This window comes from Mya arenaria, chromosome 16 (assembly GCF_026914265.1).
Source record: "Mya arenaria isolate MELC-2E11 chromosome 16, ASM2691426v1".
Classification (NCBI taxonomy): domain Eukaryota; kingdom Metazoa; phylum Mollusca; class Bivalvia; order Myida; family Myidae; genus Mya; species Mya arenaria.
The window spans coordinates 9,566,960-9,586,281 of NC_069137.1; the positions used below are offsets into that span (position 1 = coordinate 9,566,960).

The 19,322-nt window shown below is 36.9% G+C and overlaps 1 protein-coding gene across 2 annotated transcripts in view; it reads right to left on the reverse strand.

Annotated features, from left to right (window-relative positions):
* Nucleotides 1-512: 512 nt before the first annotated feature.
* The window catches only part of LOC128221194 (uncharacterized), a 30,842-nt gene continuing 12,032 nt past the window's right edge, over nt 513-19,322 (reverse strand). Inside the window, exons 8-14 of one of the 2 annotated variants that reach the window (XM_052929674.1) lie at nt 19,233-19,300; nt 17,251-17,281; nt 15,412-15,719; nt 15,022-15,093; nt 12,291-12,395; nt 11,413-11,440; nt 513-5,380 (exon numbers count right to left, since the gene is read on the reverse strand). In XM_052929674.1, the coding sequence (XP_052785634.1) occupies nt 5,299-5,380; nt 11,413-11,440; nt 12,291-12,395; nt 15,022-15,093; nt 15,412-15,719; nt 17,251-17,281; nt 19,233-19,300 (694 nt within the window). In that variant the 3' untranslated portion in view covers nt 513-5,298. The remainder of the gene's footprint in view (nt 5,381-11,412; nt 11,441-12,290; nt 12,396-15,021; nt 15,094-15,411; nt 15,720-17,250; nt 17,282-19,232; nt 19,301-19,322) is intronic. The other variant, XM_052929675.1, reaches the window with a different exon arrangement.

A 19,322-nucleotide genomic window follows, 5' to 3' on the forward strand; every position in this document is an offset into this window, starting at 1 on the left:
GTGATCACTTATAGAAGGCTTAAATTAGGCCTTTAAATAAGTGAAAATGATATAGAATCTTCTTTGGTAAAATTTGTTCATCTCCTTATTCACATTTTGTAATGAATATATAAATCATGCATGCTCAATATTGAACCTCGAAAATAAATCCAAAACGTTTTTTTAAAGTTATACTCTTATACGAACTCCATACAAGCATAAATAACAAACAATCTCATCAAATTTGAGTGATAAACCTTTAACTTTTTACTAAATAAGGCTTTTATGGAAAATATTTATTACTGATAGCAAGACTGTAACCGTGTATTTGATAGCTGAAAACGCACAAATATTAAATGACTGGTGAATGCTAAACTATTTAAAAAGATCAACCTATCAGCTTATGAGGCATCAAAAATCGTGTTGTGAAGCGTAACAGCCACATACCTCTCTAGTGTCCAACTTAACTCGACTTAAATCAAGTTCCACTGGATTAAATAGACTGATAACATAACGATGCATTCCAAGTCCATATTTTTATTTACGTTTACAATGTCAACATAATTATTTACAAAATGTTGAATACGAGAAAGCAGACAAACTTCTTCTAATCCCTAAAACAATCTCACTACCTTACAGAACAGAATGTTTATTTAACTTAAGCATATACAGCTCATCGTTATAAACAAAGAATGCAAAAATGAAAAAGTAGCATGTGTGTGATAAATAAGTAATGCATGTAACAAATAAGTAATACGTATGGATATTTTGGTAACTATACCAACAATACATATAATATACACAAAACTAACACATTTAACAACAATACAATGCGATAATGTCTTATAAAATATCATATATTTATGTCTGTTATCTTAAAAGCCTTAATACAGAAAATAGCTAATTTTATTAACATAGTTTTTTATCAGAATTTAGTAATGATACAAATTTAATCATACTGGGATTTCTAACATAGTATCTAGGAATATAAGTATGTCGGATATTACTATACATTGGGCAGACAAGAACAAAATGAAACTCGTCTTCTATATCGTTACATGTGAGTCCATCTCAGCAACATGTCTCAGCCGGACCCTGACTGTTTAATACACATGATGAATGAGTATAAATACTCTATCATAAACACAATTCATCATTGTATATAATTTGACGGACATTTTAACTAACCAACGCTTATTAAAGCTTTTATATATATAGCTATAAAATTCTGTATACAAACGGCAATTCTTTATACAATTAAGTTCCACTAGATTAAATAGACTGATAACATAACGATGCATTCCAAGTCAATATTTTTATTTACGTTTACAATTTCAACATATTTATTTACAAAATGAATGAATACAAATAGCAACTCTTTATACAAATGTTTACAATGAACTGACAAAAATCATATACCCTAACATTTTATGACCTTGTTTTGAATGGTCACGTTGCACTAAACAACCATATGTTGATGACATTTATATGCCAAACAATAATTAAAAGCTAATTATTTCTTACGGTTTATTCAGAAATACATGTAGACATAATGTCCATGTGTATACATTTGAGAACATAATAAATATATTTAAGTTGTCAGGTGATCAATGCCATATTTATAATATACAGAACATATATGACATCGCGTAAAATACAAAACTAATAACTATTGTATACATGTAGAGTAAAATCAATACATGACAATATGTGACAGCGAGAGATCAGTGTGAAATAACGTTTATATATATATAGGCTATCATTAGTTATAATAATAATGATACTTGTTTCTTAAACTAAATGCATAATTAATATACATGGCTAAATTTCTATTCACTTCAACATTTTCGGATTGCATTAATTCAACAAATTTTGGAACGTTTGGTCTATTCCGATCATACTTATTGATATATGAATGTCGTAATTCGTTATACAGAGGGCATTCAAGAATAAAAATTCATCTTCCAAAACGTCACACACAATACATTTTCTATTTTCATAAAGTAACGTTAATGTGCGTATAACATTAGATAGATAGATAGATTTATTTTATTTATTTCAGCCATGAGTGCATAATATGGACGATAAAAACAACATGTACATTAAATATATAACTATTACATACATGCAAATATGACTGGGCCATGCCCTGTACACCAGCACCAAGGATAACGCAAACAAGGGTCACAGAGAGAACCCTTATTTTCATTGAGGTCCTTAATATGGGTGGCGTGACATAGAGATGCATTTTTTAACTTGCATTACAAATAATTAAGACTACACATGCATATAATCATATGGTTTTAAATAAGTACCACAGTAAGTATACTGTTCGTATTTTATCTCAAGTATGCCATTACTTCGATCAAAAACATACCACAGAGTTTAGAAAAATATCACAATTTAATTTATGCACATTAATAAAATTTAAAAAGATTATTATAAGAATTACATATTAAGATTATGCATTAGCGTTAATGGTCTTAAAACGAAACCACACTTTTAAGTCCTCCATCGATTAACTTGTAAAATATTATTTTTAATAAAGAAAATCACCTACACACAATATTTAAAAATGAACATATCACAATACTAAATTATCAAGTATGTGACTCTTACCAGCAACCTTAAAATTTGCGAAATGAACAATTTAGGTGATACTTGCAGGCAATTTGTTCCAAAGATTACAACCTAAGTAACATAATGACTTTAATCCAAAACCTTTAACCCTTGGAACAGCATAGGCGCCTTTTTCTCTAATTCTTGTATTATACGAATGAATTTTGTTCAGGTTTAAAGTGTTCTCCCATAAAGCATGGAGCTATACCATTTTTTATTTTACTTTAAAAACATGGCACAGAATAATTTGATCAACTCCCTTAGCCACTGGTAATCAGTGAAGAGAATAAAATTGACGTGTTCCAATGTGAGATCTTCGGTAAAGATTGAGTACAATTCTAATAATCTTAATTTGTGTAATTTGCAGTTTATTTTTTAAGGCCTGTGTAAGACCATGATACCATTTGGAACAAGAATAATCATAGTGACATTGAACGAGGGACATAACAAGTAGTTTCTTTGTATGTTGAGTAAAATTATCATGTTTACGGTAAAAGTACCTCAACCTGTAATTGGCCTTCTTAATAAATGAATGTGCTTTTCATGAAAATAAAATTTCTGATCCAAGGTCCCCAAGGTATTTGACAGAAGAGTAGGATTCTATAACTGAACAATTACATGTAACATTGAAATTAGAGTTAGATTAAAGCCTACACTTGGATCTGCACAAAATTGACTCGGTCTTTCCTAACTGCAGTGACAACTTATTATCTACTAGCTATTGACTCACACTTTTTAAATCATCAGTTAAAACCTTCTCAATATTAGACGTATTCTAACCAGATACAAGTATGCCAAAATCATCCGCATACAGCAAAAGTTTGATTTTAACCACTTCAGACATATCATTGACATAGATTCAAAATAAAAGTGGCCCAAGTATGGACCTTTTGGGGACAGCACATGTTATAGGTGCAGTTGCAGACTGAACACCAGAGACGTAAGCTGCTGTCTAAATAAAAGGTAGGATTTAAACCATCTCATTATGCCATCAGCCAGACCTGATGCTTGAAGTTTCATGAGCAGGATGGTATGGTCAACAGTATCAAATGCCTTCTGAAGATCTAAGAGGACCATGCCTATCAAATTACTCTTGTCCACTTCCGATCTTATAAGATCAGCTAAGTTGATCAAACACTAAGTTGAGAAACCACTTCTAAAACCTGACTGGAATTGATGAAAATGTTATTTTCTACCTTTTCAAAGACTTTTGATAAAATACTTAAAATAGGTTTTATCGCTTTTTTTACAGAGGGGGATCTCTCTAGCGACTTTAAGATCATCAGGAAACTCGCCTTGAATCAAAGTAAAGTTGACAATATAAGCGTTACATTTTCCTGCACCTTTCTGTCATATTCAACACGGTTTCCTTCATAAGAATCATTGTTTCCAATATTAATTTATCCTTGTCAGTCAGTTTAAAGTTTAAACAATTGTATAAATTATGGTATAAAATATTTGGGAGTTCATCTTTAAAAGGCATTTCATTACACTCAACAACAACAACAGCAACAACAACAACAACAACAGCATTATCAACAACAATTACATTTACAACAACACTAACAACAACAACAACAACAACAAAAAGAACAACAACAGCAGCTTCAATTGTAGAGACACCAAACACTGGATGAATTTTAAATCATACCCGAATATAGGAATATCAGAAAGTAGTTGATATTATAAACCCAAGAATGTTCAAGTTTATTGAATAAATGAATTCGCAAAAACTTGTCAAAACAAGAAATTTAAGTAAATTCATAAACCAAGCATTTCTTCTAAGTAGGTCTATGATAAATAATATGATATAGTCAATTAAATAAAATATGATATAATACAAATCCATATTATCCTGGTATTTCAGGTATGTAGCATTTACATTTTAATTAAGATATTTTTGAAAACAATCATCTCTCTTATGTTTTGTCTTTATAGTTGTTCCCTCTTAATTTGCCAAGTTTCATTGTGTACAAATTAGTTATTTGGATTATCATGCTATTTTAAAGAAAAGTCAAGTCAACAGTTTATTGAGTAAATAAAAACCATCGGCTCAAAATACATAATATACAACAAATACATTAGTTTTGTCTGCGTTATTAATCGTTTCGAGCAAAGTATGTATAACAAATCATGATTACTTTCCCTTAAGCTTAACTATAAATGTTCAAGGAGGTTGAATACGTGACAATCTACCCTTCAGATTGATTTGTGATTTATAACCTATAAAACTCATCTAATTCCGTCACATAAGAATACCAATTAAATAAACAGGTATATCTGGCTGGCTGTCCTGAACATAATAATCAACATTCAAGGTAGTATTCAATCATATAGTTACAGTCGAAACCCGTTGGCTCCAACTCCCAGGGTCCAGCGAAAATACCTCGATCCTCGGAAATCTCCAGCCAAGCGGAAACGCTTGCATTCAGTTAAAATGTATCGGTCTATTATATCAAGTTCGAGCTATTTTACATAAGAAATCCGAGGCTCTCAAACATATGTATATGCTGCGTTGTACGGTCAGGAAACTATCTTGCAGGTTTCTACTTGTCCATCATTTTACTGGCGATGCTTTTGTAAAATTGTACATTGCCTCGTAGGAAACCTTATCTAACTGGATTGTTCCTTTCAAAATGTTTTCAAAAATGTGAACATAGTCCCAAACTGTAAGTCGGTTTCTCAAATACCGTAATTATTTCATTCGCGCGGTTTTATGAAAGTATACATTGACTCATAAGTTCTGGTGCAGACATCCAGTTTCTCGTACGTTGATGGTTCCCTGAAAACATAATGTATATATGTATATAATATTCAAGAAGTGACTTTTTTCGTTGAAATTTCGGTAAACCCAGTATCAATTTAGACTTATACAATTACACAAAACACATACAGTCATGCCCCTTTGGCTCGAACTCCAATGACTCGATTTTCTCGTTGGCTCGAACTAGATGTTTAGGATCGATTTCGGTTCAACTGAATGAAATCATTCACGCTTAAATCGAATTTCCCGAGGTATTTGCGCCGGTTCCTGGGAGTTTGAGCCAATGGGGTTCGACTGTATACATACAACTGGATACCAAAAATCATACAGTATAAGATCGAAATTATTTCGAAATACTTTAACACTTTCGCATCATAGATTAACAGAACTCCCTAATAAGCCAATTGCTTTTTCTAAGTCTTTCTTCGGTATATCATTAACGATTTATCGGTGCAAAAAACAGTAATGTAAACTTATACAAAATAAATAAACAAGAAATAAGTATACCTTAACAATAAATTTTATTTTATTTAAGTTTTTTTTGTTTTTTTGTTGTTTTTTTGTAAATGAGCGTTTAAGACACTGTGCATGCAGATGAGTGAATATTTTATTAAAAGAGAACAGAGAGAGAACACAGAGTACGAAGAGGTATAGTAGGGGTTGGTCACTTAATGTTGTCAGAGACGTCGGATGTAGATGTAAAACTTTCAATTTATCTGAAGAGTTTTGTTGAGGCTATATATATATACATGAACATGGTGAAAAAATATTGTTGAACTCAACAAAGAAATATGCCTAGAGCATGAATTACTACTAGCATCATGAGAGTCGTTCGTTTAAAGATAGCACAAAAATGCGCGAGTTGCAACCGTATTGGGAGATTAAAAATACTACCAAATATTGATTTGAGTTGCTTTAGGAGTAGAAAGCTCTGATGAGATTGTTTTAATTACAATGTCATGTACTAAATCCGGTCCACAAGTTTTACCCTTTTACAGAATTTAAAGGATATCGCTGAAAATAGATAAGTTTTGGTTCGGAAAAAACTGTTGAAATAGTTTGCTTTGTCTATACATGTATGTCATGTACTTAATTGAATGTATTAACACACCAAGTCATTAGTTAAAGCAAACATGTTTACTATTCCAATAGTTCAACCCTAAACGAACAAGAACATTAAATGCTCCGAAAAGAAATCATTAGCCTCCCCAGACACCAGTCAGTTTGCATAATAAACAACCTTAAATGTATTTAATCAACGACTTAAATGGCTACCAGGCCTGTCCCGATGGGATTCATGGTAATATTCAGGATGTTCCTTGCTATATAACAACATACATTATCTACATTCGCCTATTCTGTTGTATTAAAAAAACATTGATGTTGTTATTGTGTTATATTGCCGTCACGCCGGACTGGCGTCCTTACCGCGTCCTAAACTGTCATATTTTGGAGAACGCCGATGGTCGCATTGAGAACGCCAATGATTTTCCTAAAATAAATCCAGATTTCGGTCAGCCGTCACACCGGAGTACTGTGCTCTGCGATCTGTGTATGTACACGGAGTTCCCAACACGACCTTACCGCGTTCTTACTGCGTTCTTGGAGTTTCTATTGAGTTTACACGGCGTCACCGCGGCGTCCATACGGCGATCAGCGGCGAACCCACTGCGACCCCACTGCGTTCTTAGCGTTTCTACCACGACCTTACCGCGTGCATGGCGTTCCCACGGCGTCCTCGCTGCGAGTATAAAACTCCAATGTTCTTTCGGAAAGCTTCATTCATTATTTCACTCTCATCCGTTGAGGTCACGCATTTTAACGTGTACGCATTTTAAACTTATACGCAACGTTATGCCGAAAACCAGGGGCCGTGGGCGTGGGCGAGGTATAGCAGCCAGGACAGCCTCAATATCTCCAGCACCAGCGTCATCTCCTGAAAGGGACTCCAGCGTCGATGATGTAGCGGAATCGGACACACAGTCCACACAGTCCAATGCCAGCGCTACAAAATGTGACAGTCCATGCCGTAAAACCAAGAGGAGCAGGCTTGTGCGTAGTGATCTGACGCCCGAAGAAGAGGAGGCCATGGTAGACTGGCTTAGGGAGCACCCACTGCTCTTCAACAAGAAGTTATCCTTATACAAGGATAAGGGCAAGAAAGACGCGCTCTGGGCTGAGCAGGCCCGTAAACTTGGTAAGGAAATGGTCCTCCTTACCGTGTGGTACCGGTCCGAAGTCTTGGGCTGGGACTGGCGACCACACCGAGCGTGATATATGGATCATGGACAAGTTTGACTTCTTAAAGTCGCACATCTATGAGGTCCGGCAAAGACCCTTCGTCAGTGTAAGTACACTAGTATTAGGGACAAATAACATACACAAATGTATATTATTCGTAAATTCTATTTTTTGTTATTTGCATAAAATGCCCTGTCGTGCATAAGTTAATTTTCGTCAGGCAAATCCAAATTCTAACTTAATCGTTGTTTCCTCTTGTGTCTTTGCAGTTGAAGGCTAAGCTGGCAGCCCAGACTCCGGTGGACGACGATGCCGAGTCCGTGGACAATGACGACAACATTCCGCAACTGCCGTCAACGTCTGTTCCAACCTCGTCGCAAGAAGAGCCTAAGAGGCCTGTCATCCTCGATGTCAGGCCAAAGCGTTCCACATCCCGGGCCACTGCGGAGGAAGAAATGTTGTTTAGAACCCTGGATGAAAGGGGCCGCCAGTCCATGCAGCTACAAGAAAAGCTGCTTGACATTATCAAACCAGCTGCGCGTCCCAGCGAACGGGCTACGTATGGGGATTGGGCAAAATCGGTGATGGAAGACCTGGACCCAAGCTTGTGGAGACAGTTCCAGAAGGAACAAAGCCAGCTGCTTTACAAGTACTTGGACCTTCACGACAAGGTCCGCTCCCAGCTACTCCAACCGCAGCAGCAAACGTGGCAGCCTGACCAGCAACAGCATTGCTCCTCTCAGCAGTCATCCCAGTCCTCGCAATGGCAGCCTCCGCCCCAGAACTGGCCGACCACTGTTCAGACCACATCGGTGTGGGATTCAATGAGTTCCACATTGGTGCAGGCTCAGATGCACCCTGAGCCGAGCTTAACCACTCTACAACCTCGCTCACGAAGTACCCCACAGAACCCTGCCACCTCAGCTGCTGGGTCAACTACATTCCACCCACGCGGCGAGGAGGTCTCTTCTTTGAGCGGGATTTTCAATGAGTCATTCATGCAAACATTTCAGTGCTCTGACACTAGCCAGTGAGCTGGGATACTTGGATTATAAACTGTGGCAAACTGTGAATACTCTAGAATTGATACTAAACAGTGCTATTATCTTCATATATATGTGATGTTATGTTATGCTGGGCATTAAACAGTGCTATTATTATTGTGTTATATGTTATGCTATGATACGATGGGTACTAAACAGTGCTATATGTTTTTGTTATTTATGTTATGTTATGTTATGATGGATACTAAGAAGTGCTATTTTTATTTTGTTATCTATGTTATGTTATGTCATGTTATGTAATGATATTCAACAGTTCTATTATATTTTGTAATATATAGATGTAGTATGAATGTTTATTTTCCTTATAATGAAGGAAGATGGTGACAATAAAGTTTTAGTTCTCTGTAAAGTGGTTTTATTCTATTCTTGTTATCTATTACAAGGTATCCGGAACACAATTACGTTTGGAAATAATCTTACAATTTCGTAGGAATTCGTGACGTTCCGTCAAATGTCGAAACGTCATTCGGTAGCAAACGTATATAATATACTGCATTTTGTTAACAAAATGAACCAAATGACACTGTGACATTTAACAGAACGTCACGAAATACTACAACATTGTACGAAATATTTCCAAGACTGTTTTTGGTACAAAAAGATTTCTAAGGACTATAAGATCTCGAATTATTTTTCTTTTCTTAACATCTAGATATGTTTTATTCACAATATACTTTATTGCTTTATTCCACGTACACTATATGGCAATGTTTATATCATCTTGTCCTAGCCCGGTCCACGTCGTGCATATTCGCGTTGTTCCACCACGAACCTAGGACAACTTCGTGGTTGACGTCCTCGTGGTCGAGAGCTCCGTTCTGTAGGGTCGGGTAGCGCATTCTCATCAAGTTGTGGAGGCAAACACAAGCCTCTACAATGAGCCTTGCTGTCTCAGGCTGTTGTTGCATAGTCCCTAGTAGAACCTGCCAACGCTGTGCCAGAATGCAAAAGGCATTCTCGACTATTCTTCGGCCTCGGGAGATGCGGTAGTTGTAGATTCGCTGTTCCTTCGTCAGGTTGCGCGCTGCGTAGGGCTTCATCATGTAAGTCCGGAGACCAAAGGCATCGTCGACAATGAGGAAGTATGGCGTATCCCGGTTGTCGTATGGCAGAGGTGCAGGAACTGGAAAACCTATGGAACCGTCACAGAGGTACTCCTTCAGTTCGGAGTCGTTGTAGATCATGGCATCTGACATGTAGCCATCTCCCCCCACGTCTATCCACAAAAAGTTGTAATCAGCATCTACTAGTGCCATTAACACGATGGAGAAGAATCCCTTGTAGTTGTGGTACAGGCTCCCACTGTTTGCTGGCTTTCTTATGGCAACGTGTTTTTCGTCAAGCGCACCACACGCGTGAGGGACGTTCCAGCGGCGCTCGAACTTCTCTGCTACTGTTTTCCATTCCCCAGGAGTGATAGGGCACTTCATCACCTCATCCTTGTACTCGCCTACTATGGCCTGACATACTTCCTTCACGACAAGAGACAATGTATTCGCTGGGAGTCGGAAGTCGAATTTCATGCTGGAGTACATGTCACCAGACGCTAGGTGGCGTAGAGTGACTGCCAGCTTCGTCCCTGGGTTGATGGCTTTTCTGTTGTTTGTATCCTGCTTGGTGATTCGTGGGCCAAGCCTGCTGAGCAGCTCATCAAACATTTCTGGTTGAACCATAAGGAAATTCTGGAACGATGCCGGATCTTCTCGCCTTAGCTCAGGCATGAGGCGGTCGAAGTGGCCAAACTGTTCTCTTCGGACATCACCGAGCCATGGTCTAACCCAGCATCTTCTTAACCTTGCCCTTCTTCTCCTTCGCCGTCTGATCAGTTTTACAGCTATGACATGATCATCTGCCTGCTGCTGCTGCTGGACAATAAGTATATGTTGCAGTGCGAGCAAGTTCATCATTTATTCGGCCCTGATGATGGTGAGTACGAGAAATACACTGATAAAGATAGGATGAAATATTGGGTTTTATAGCTCTTCGAGGGCGAACAGTAGGAACGCGCTAGGAACGCAGTGCAAACTCCGTAGAAACGCAATAGTCGTAGTAGGCACCCCGTAAAAACGCCATTAACGCCGCAGGGACGCATTGAGAACGTTGTAAGGTCGCGGACAATAGCTCAAATCCCGAAATATCCGCCCTGACATCGCAGTAAGGACGCCATAGACGTGATGGGGTCGTGGTAAGAACCCCATAGACGTGGTAAGGACGCAGTAAGGTCGCCATTGGTTCCCCCGATCTTTTTCTCCGCGTTTACATGGCGACTCTACCACGTCTGTACTACGTTCCTTTGGCGTTGTTCTGGTTCCTACTGCGATGCTACGGCGACCATGGCGACCTCAGGGCGATGCCACGGCGTCCTGAGCTAGGACGCCGAACCTCGGCGTTTACTTTGAACATGTCCAAAGTAAACGCCGTCGCTCTGCGACCTTCGGCGTCCTTGGGGTCCCCACGGCGTCTTGATGCGTTCTCACCACGACCCTACGGCGTCCATGGCGTCCCTTCCACGTCCTGGGTCGCCGTAGGGACGCTGTAAGGACGCCAGTCCAGTGTGACGGCTGCATTATATACGCGCAATGAATTGTAGCACTTTTTTTCAAATTTGCGCTCGGATTGGATTACTGCGAAATCATTAAGCCAGTGATAAATGACGGCTTTAATTTTAATTTAAACGGTTGTTGCCGATAACCTAACAAGGATAAATACATTTAAGCACAGAATGTAATATTTTGTATAACTCACTGATCTCCCCGCCCACTCGAACTTCCACCTATAAATCACAAATTGAAATACCAAATGTTGTAAATGTTAAAAAGCTCCTGAACACCGCGTATTGTGAAATAATTCAGCGTAAGTCTCCGTTAAATGTATTAAAGAGGACTAGACACCAGATGGTTCCAAACACGGCAAATACAGTATTTCCTCAAAACAAGGTTAGCAATGTATATACAAGTTAGTATGAGGCCGATAATATTTCACTTTACTTGATGAAAAGAATATTTTGTCGCTGTCTCAATTCAGTTGACCCGTTTATAAATAACACATAAAAGTTTCCCAGTTCATAATATGTGAATTTGACATCTATGACATGTGAAAGTCACGTGTCACGTGATGCGTACAGATACATATACAGTCGCTATTTCTATATTAACTGGGACTAACGTTGAAGACAGACACAGCAAATTTTCGAATTGAAGAAAAAAAGTAAAAACTTCGAAGAAGACATTTGTCATGAGCGATGTGAGGTAGTTCATATTCAATGCGTTGTACATTACGATATCAATTGTATGTTTGTTTTTGACATGTGTTTTTTCTTGCAGCTGTACTATCTGATGTCTAATCCCTTTTAGAGAGCACATACCATATACGTCCATCTTATTTACGAATGTACGATATAATCTTATCCTTATAGGTTTGAAATATATTTAAGATCTGCTATGCATATAGTTTGGCGGTTTATTTAACACTGACAAGTTTAATTTAAATTACAAAAAGAGCTCTTTAATTCTATAAAAAGCATTCACTAAACAATCAATAAGTTTCCTGATTTTATAAGATGTTATAACATCTATTGGCGTTGACAAGAAAACCGCCATGTGTGTTATTTTGCATGATATTACCTATGTCAATGGTACATAGTTCAGTGTCGGGGACAGCATACTCGCCTTCAGATGGCACAATAGCTCGCTTTGGCTTTAACATCTCGTCAGGCGATCGGAAGCGATCTAATTGAGAAAACAATATGCTATATTAAATGTTGCAACCTTATGTATAAACAAACGCGTTGTTATTGTGTGGCCTAAAATAGCCAATTACATTATATACCTATTTATACTTTGGAACATTGGGAGCAGTGGACACATTGAGGTGAATAATACACATTTCCAATTTTGTGTTGCCGCATTCAAGCCCCGGAGCTGGGAAAATTGTCGAAATCACTTGAAATAACCAGAAATACGCTGGTTTAAACATCTGGACAATATTGTTGCCCAGGTGAAGGACAAACTGAGTCGGTTATCATCCCGCATGTTGGGAATCATCAGCAGTCTAATAGGCAAATTACAACAATTCGGTAATGACTGATTATTGTTGCATGACCTTTTATAAACAAATTTGATTTTCTTTGAAAATATGCTTATTAAGAAAAGCTGTAGATTTCATGTTAGCTGTTTCTGAAATTTTAAAGAAATATCTGAATTTTATGGAACTACTTGAAATGGGAAAGAAGATACCCGGAAAAAAATCACCAGATAGTGTGCCAAACCAGCAGCCTACATGAAATAAATAGTATAATACTAAAATTTACTTCCTTATAAGCCATGAACTTGGAGTTACACAATATTTTGTTATATTTGCGCCAAAATGGCAGCCTCCGAGAAACAAAGTACTTTACTGAAATTTACTTTCTAATTAGCCATGCACTAACAGATGGAAGTACACATGTATAACTATACATGTCATATTTGAGCTTTATCATAGAAGTACTTGGGTGTTTATCTATTAGTTTATTACTATTCTTTATAATTAAGTTTCCTCAAGATAATGAATACTTTGATAAGATTTACCTTTTACGTCTTTACTTTATTCAGGATTGTTGAGATGAGAGTGAGGTTTGTGCACGTTAACTAGTTTAAACCCCCAGTAAATTTATATTTTACTGACCGCCCCAATGCAATACCTGACAAACCTTGATAGACACATCCAGTTCTTTTTAGATAATATATATGCACTGTGTTGTCTTGTGTTGTTGTTCCATGTTTCTTGTTTTTGATTTTTTGTTTTTGTGTTCTATGGCGTATATCTTATGCCATTGAATGGGTTTTATATTTAAAGCTGCACTCTCACAGATTGAACGTTTTGACAACTTTTTTGTCTTAAAACGAGCAAATATATCCGAAAATCTATGGAAACGAGTTATATAAGACTGCTGACAAATAAATTAGATCGCATACTTTTATGTTAAAGTTCAAAAATTGATGTTTTATGCTTTTTTCTTTACACCGGAAAAAATACTTTTCGAACAGAAATATGGAAATCTGCGATCTGATCTTTTGTCAACAGTCGTATATCAGTGGTTTGCAGATATATACGCAAAATTTACAATAAAATAAAAAGTTATCAAAACGATAAATCTGTGAGAGTGCAACTTTGAACCTTTGGCTACTGAGCTTGTTTCTGTAGTTTTTCATATAAATATTAGTAAACAAACATCATATCCTTTGCTTTGGTATTTGGTTTTGGGCGTTGAGTCGGCAATGTCTTGAAACGCCTTGACGCCTTACGAAACCCTTTAGCAAGAAAAGACAAAACAAGACATTTTCCGTCCCTTCCACAATTAACATTCACTGTGAGAAATAATATCACGGTGCAGTGGTTTTAAATGATCAGTAAACACATCCATATTAACATAAGCAATTCATTGAAATCATATCTAGCTTTGGCATTCTAAAACAGAATTGAAACTGTCCTTGATTTGTTTTTTTAGACAAAAAAACTTTTTCCTATGTATAACTATGTCATAGTTTTTCGCATAAATATAAGTTGTTTATGCTAAGGTTTTAGCCTTCTGTTTACCATGCGAATAACCCTGGCTTCATCTCCGACCGCGTCATTTAAAAAACAGTTAGAATATTTGACTAGTAGCAACGTTGCCAATCCAAATGGCACTAGGGATTGTATTATCTTGAATGTTGGGAAAGTTTTGTGGTTGTACACATTAACAAATTATAACATCAATTCCTTTTTCGCTTTACGGTCCGAGGCGGTGACTCCAACATTTATTGTTAAGGACATCTGTCTGTGTGTTTCTCGGTCAATGTCTGTGAATACCTAATGCAAAAACTTTTCAAAGATATGATGCAGTATATTGCTTGAAAGTATAAAAATCCCACACAGGCTGTCTTAGCAATTAATAGGTTTTAAACTGTGTGATCATAGAGTTTAATAATGAAAAACTTCATTTTACTAAAACTGGGAACAAACATGGAAAATATTATTAAAATTAAAAAAAAAACACAACAACATATATTTGCTTGAATCTACTTCCAAATGATAACCAGAAATAAACATTGAAACAAAATGAAGGCACATGCTGAAACATTCCTAGCGAGCCAAAAACGGTTTTAAAGCTAACACGAATCTACAAAATTTGAATAAAATCAAAGGACTGAAATCTTAGTTATTTAAGGGAGCCATATTCAACTTTATATTTTTAATGAGGAATTCATCATAAACAACCAGAAGACAAGTACTCTTCAAAGTAATGCCATTATATCCAAAATTTAAATAAGATCCAACAATTCATTGAGTCTATCTGCCCAATTAGCTGTTAGAGACAAGTATATACTGTACCTAAATTTCTTCGATCCAAACTTGTAGTATTACCTATTGTGGAATAAACATTCTGGTCGTCTTTTAGCGGCTCTAGAAAAAAACACTAAATACCATCCATTTGTTTTACAATATTGTTAGGATGTATAATTTGTCCCAAAATAGCAAGAATGTAAAGAAACGTTTATATCAATATGGTTTTATTAGCATGTGTTTTGTAAAGTTAAAATGTGTTCATAGTCCTTTACTTTTTAAGAATAAAAATGTGCATATTGCATGAATCACGTGTCGAATTGACGTTTTAACAACTTTTAAAAATCTCATTTGTCATAAACGACGTCATTTACCCAATATTTTACACATTCTCACTAGTTTTGCATACACTTTGTCAATGATGTAACAGTAACATACCATTTGCCGGCTGATGAATTGGATGGATATAACACAGGTCCTTTTGTGCTTCTGCCGGCTGATGAGTTGGATGGATATAACACGGGTCCTCTTGTGCGTTTGCCGGCTGATGAGTTGGATGGAAATAACACAGGTCATTTTGTGCGTTTGCCGGCTGATGAGTTGGATGGATAAAACACAGGTCCCCTTCTGCTTTTGCCGGCTGATGAGTTGGATGGAAATAACACAGGTCCTTTTGTGCGATTGCCGGCTCATGAGTTGCATGAAGATATAAGGGGTCCTCTGTTGCATTTGCGTTTTTGGTGTCTCTTAAAAACGTAAATAAACTTTTTTATCCAGAATAGATGGTATGCTTTAGACATACAAAAACATTGTGTTTCTCATGTGTTTGCATTGATCAGTGTGGTGTTCAACACGGTCAATGTGATGTTTTGGGCGACTTTGCTTACCTTTACTTTCCACTGTGCTTATAAACAAAGTCATCTCTATGTGTTGGGCTACTTTGCTTACCTTTATGTTCCACTGTGCTTATAAACAAAGTCATCGCTATGTGTTGGGCTAGTTTGCTTCCGTTTGCTTTCCATTGTGCTTATAAACAAAGTCATCTCTATGTGTTGGGCTACTTTGCTTACCTTTATGTTCCACTGTGCTTATAAACAAAGTCATCGCTATGTGTTGGGCAATTTTGCTTACCTTTATGTTCCACTGTGCTTATAAACAAAGTCATCTCTATGTGTTGGGCTAGTTTGCTTACGTTTGTTTTCCACTGTGCTTATAAACAAAGTCATCGCTATGTGTTGGGCTAGTTTGCTTCCGTTTGCTTTCCACTGTGCTTATAAACAAAGTCATCGCTATGTTTTGGGCAACTTTGCTTACCTTTATGTTCCACTGTGCTTATAAACAAAGTCATCGCTATGTGTTGGGCTAGTTTGCTTACGTTTGTTTTCCACTGTGCTTATAAACAAAGTCATCGCTATGTGTTGGGCTACTTTGCGTACCTTTATTTTCCATTTTGCTGATAAACAAAGTCATCGCTATTTTGGGCAACTTTGCTTACGTTTGTTTGTCAGGTAAATTCTAAACAGAGTCTTGGTTATGTGTCGGGATACTTTGCTTATATTTGTATGTCAGTGTGTTTTTAAACATTGTAACCGTTATGTTTCGGGCTACTATACTTATCTTCGTATTTTATTGTGCTTCCAAATACGGCCATAGCCTTGTTTTGGGCTGTTTTGCTTACCTTTGTATGTCAGTGTGCTTTAAGACAAAGTCATCACTATTTTTGGGCTACTTAGCTTACCTTTGTCTTCCACTTACTTCGCTTACCATGGCATGTCAGTGTTCTACCTAACAGAGTCATGAATATACTGTTGGCTACTTGGCTCACCATGACATGTCAGTGTTCTACCTACCAGAGTCATGAATATGCTGTTGGCTACTTCGCTTACCATGGCATGCCAGTGTTCTACCTAACAGAGTCATGAATATGCTGTTGGCTTCTCCGCTTACCATGGCATGTCAGTGTTCTACCTAACAAAAGCATTGATATCTTTCAAGCACATGTGTTCATATTCGTATGCAAGTGTGCTTTCTAAACAAGGTTATCACTTAGTGGTTGGCTTCTTCGATTGTCTTTTTATATCGCCAGTGTCATATCAAAAAAAGACATGTATACTTTTTACATATTATTTGCATTTGGAGTTGTCCACAAATGTTTCCTTTTCTATTCGGATATACATAAATAAACAATAAGATATTGGCAATTCACTCAAAGTGTTATTATATTTTTATTTTAGCTTCTTTAATGATAATTTTGTCCCTGAACATAACTAAGCTTACCTTTTTCCATATCCCAGCCATGGTCGTTCCGCTGTAAACAACAATTACAGCATCGTTAAGCATAAACTCAAATGAAGCAAGACGAACTCGGTCGTAGTTCCAAGGAATTTCGTCACTTTGACGTAAAATGTATTTCAGGTAAGTGTTTGTCATACAAAAGAAGGTGTAGGATTAATTCTCATCAATTTTGCTTGGGCATTTGTTGTCAAAAGGTAGAACATTGAGCTTTGTTCGTTTTATCTTTTTATAAATGATAAGGTATAACTACACATCATACGTATTTCTTGTATAATCGTTATGTTATTGGTCGCGGTAGCCTTTCAGTGTAGGTGCTGTTCTAATACTGATTATTGATCGTTGGAATCTATCCCTGTTCATCCCTTGAAATACATGATTCTTGATACTTTATATCCGTCTAACTATTGTACTAATAATTCTTTATCGTTGTGGCCAACCCTGTATAGTCCATTAAATTAGTGATGCGTGGTGGAGTCTTATATTGTGTATTTCATTATATTATTGATGCTTGGTTTTCGAGGCACAACTTGTACAGTCTAATATGTAAATGATGCTTGGTCTGGGAGTTCATTCCTGTATATTCTATTAATATATTGATGCTTGGTAGTGGAGGCCCACCCTGTATATTCTATTATATTATTGATGCTTGGTCGAGGAGGCCCATCCTGTATATTCTGTTATATTATTGATGCTTGGTCGATGAGACCCATCCTGTATATTCTGTTATATTATTGATGCTTGGTTAGGGTAGCTTACCCTGTATATTATATTAATGATGCTTGGTTGGGGAGGCCCGTTCTGAATGTGCTATTAAAATGTTGATGCTTGGTCGGGGATCACCCCTCTGTATATTTCATGGTATTAAAAAATCTTTGTCGGGGAGGCCTATCCCTGTATATTCCTTTAAATTATCGATGCCGTATCGTAATGTCATATCAATGAAGCTCCTATTCTATTATTGATTCTTGATTGTTGTTGCTTATGCCTATATGCATTTTTCATTATCCATGCGTGGTCGTTGTGACTTAATTAATGTATCATTAATACTTGATCCTGGGAGTTTATGATATTGGTCCCAATATAGAACTCAATTAAAGTGCATAATTGTTGAGTATTGATCATCATCAAGTGCAGACAATAAACACTATTGTTAACGGTTTGCCGTCAAGTGCAGACGATTAACACTATTGCTAACAGTTTGCCGTCAAGTGCAGACGATAAACACTATTGTTAACAGTTTGCCGTCAAGTGTAGACAACAAACACTATTGTTAACAGTTTGCCGTCAAGTGTAGACAACAAACACTATTGTTAACAGTTTTCCATCATGTGCAGACAATAAACACTATTGTTAACAGTTTGCCGTCAAGTGTAGACGATAAACACTATTGTTAACAGTTTGCCGTCATGTGCAGACGATAAACACTATTGTTAACAGTTTGCCGTCAAGTGCAGACGATAAACACTATTGTTAACATTTCACTAGCAAAAGAAGACAATACCTACTATTTTTAGAGTTTGCCATCAAGTGCAGACAATAAACACTATTATTAACAGTTTTGCCGTCAAGTGTAGACAATAAACACTATTGTTAAGAGTTTGCTGTCAAGTGCGGACAATATACACTATTGTTAACAGTTTGCCGTCAAGTGCGGACGATATACACTATTGCTAAAAGTTTGCCGTCAAGTGCGGACGATATACACTATTGCTTAAAGTTTGCCGTCAAGTGCAGACGATAAACACTATTGTTAAGTGTTCGCCATCAAGAGAAGACAATATGCACCATCTTTAGTGTTGCAAGGTTGCCCAACAAGGTCAAACACTAAATAATGTTTTTCAAGGTTGCCCAACAAGGGCACCACTTTTTCATGGTTCGGAACAAGATCATACACTAAAAAGGATGTTTAGAGTTTGCAAATGAGTGTAACAATTGAAATATTTGGTCAAATGAAAATGAAATACCATTTGGACATAGAGCCTCTGTGTTGTTACTGTAAACGCGCTGTAAAATGTTTGTATGTTGTCTGCTCCTGAAACGAGTTAAAAAAGACA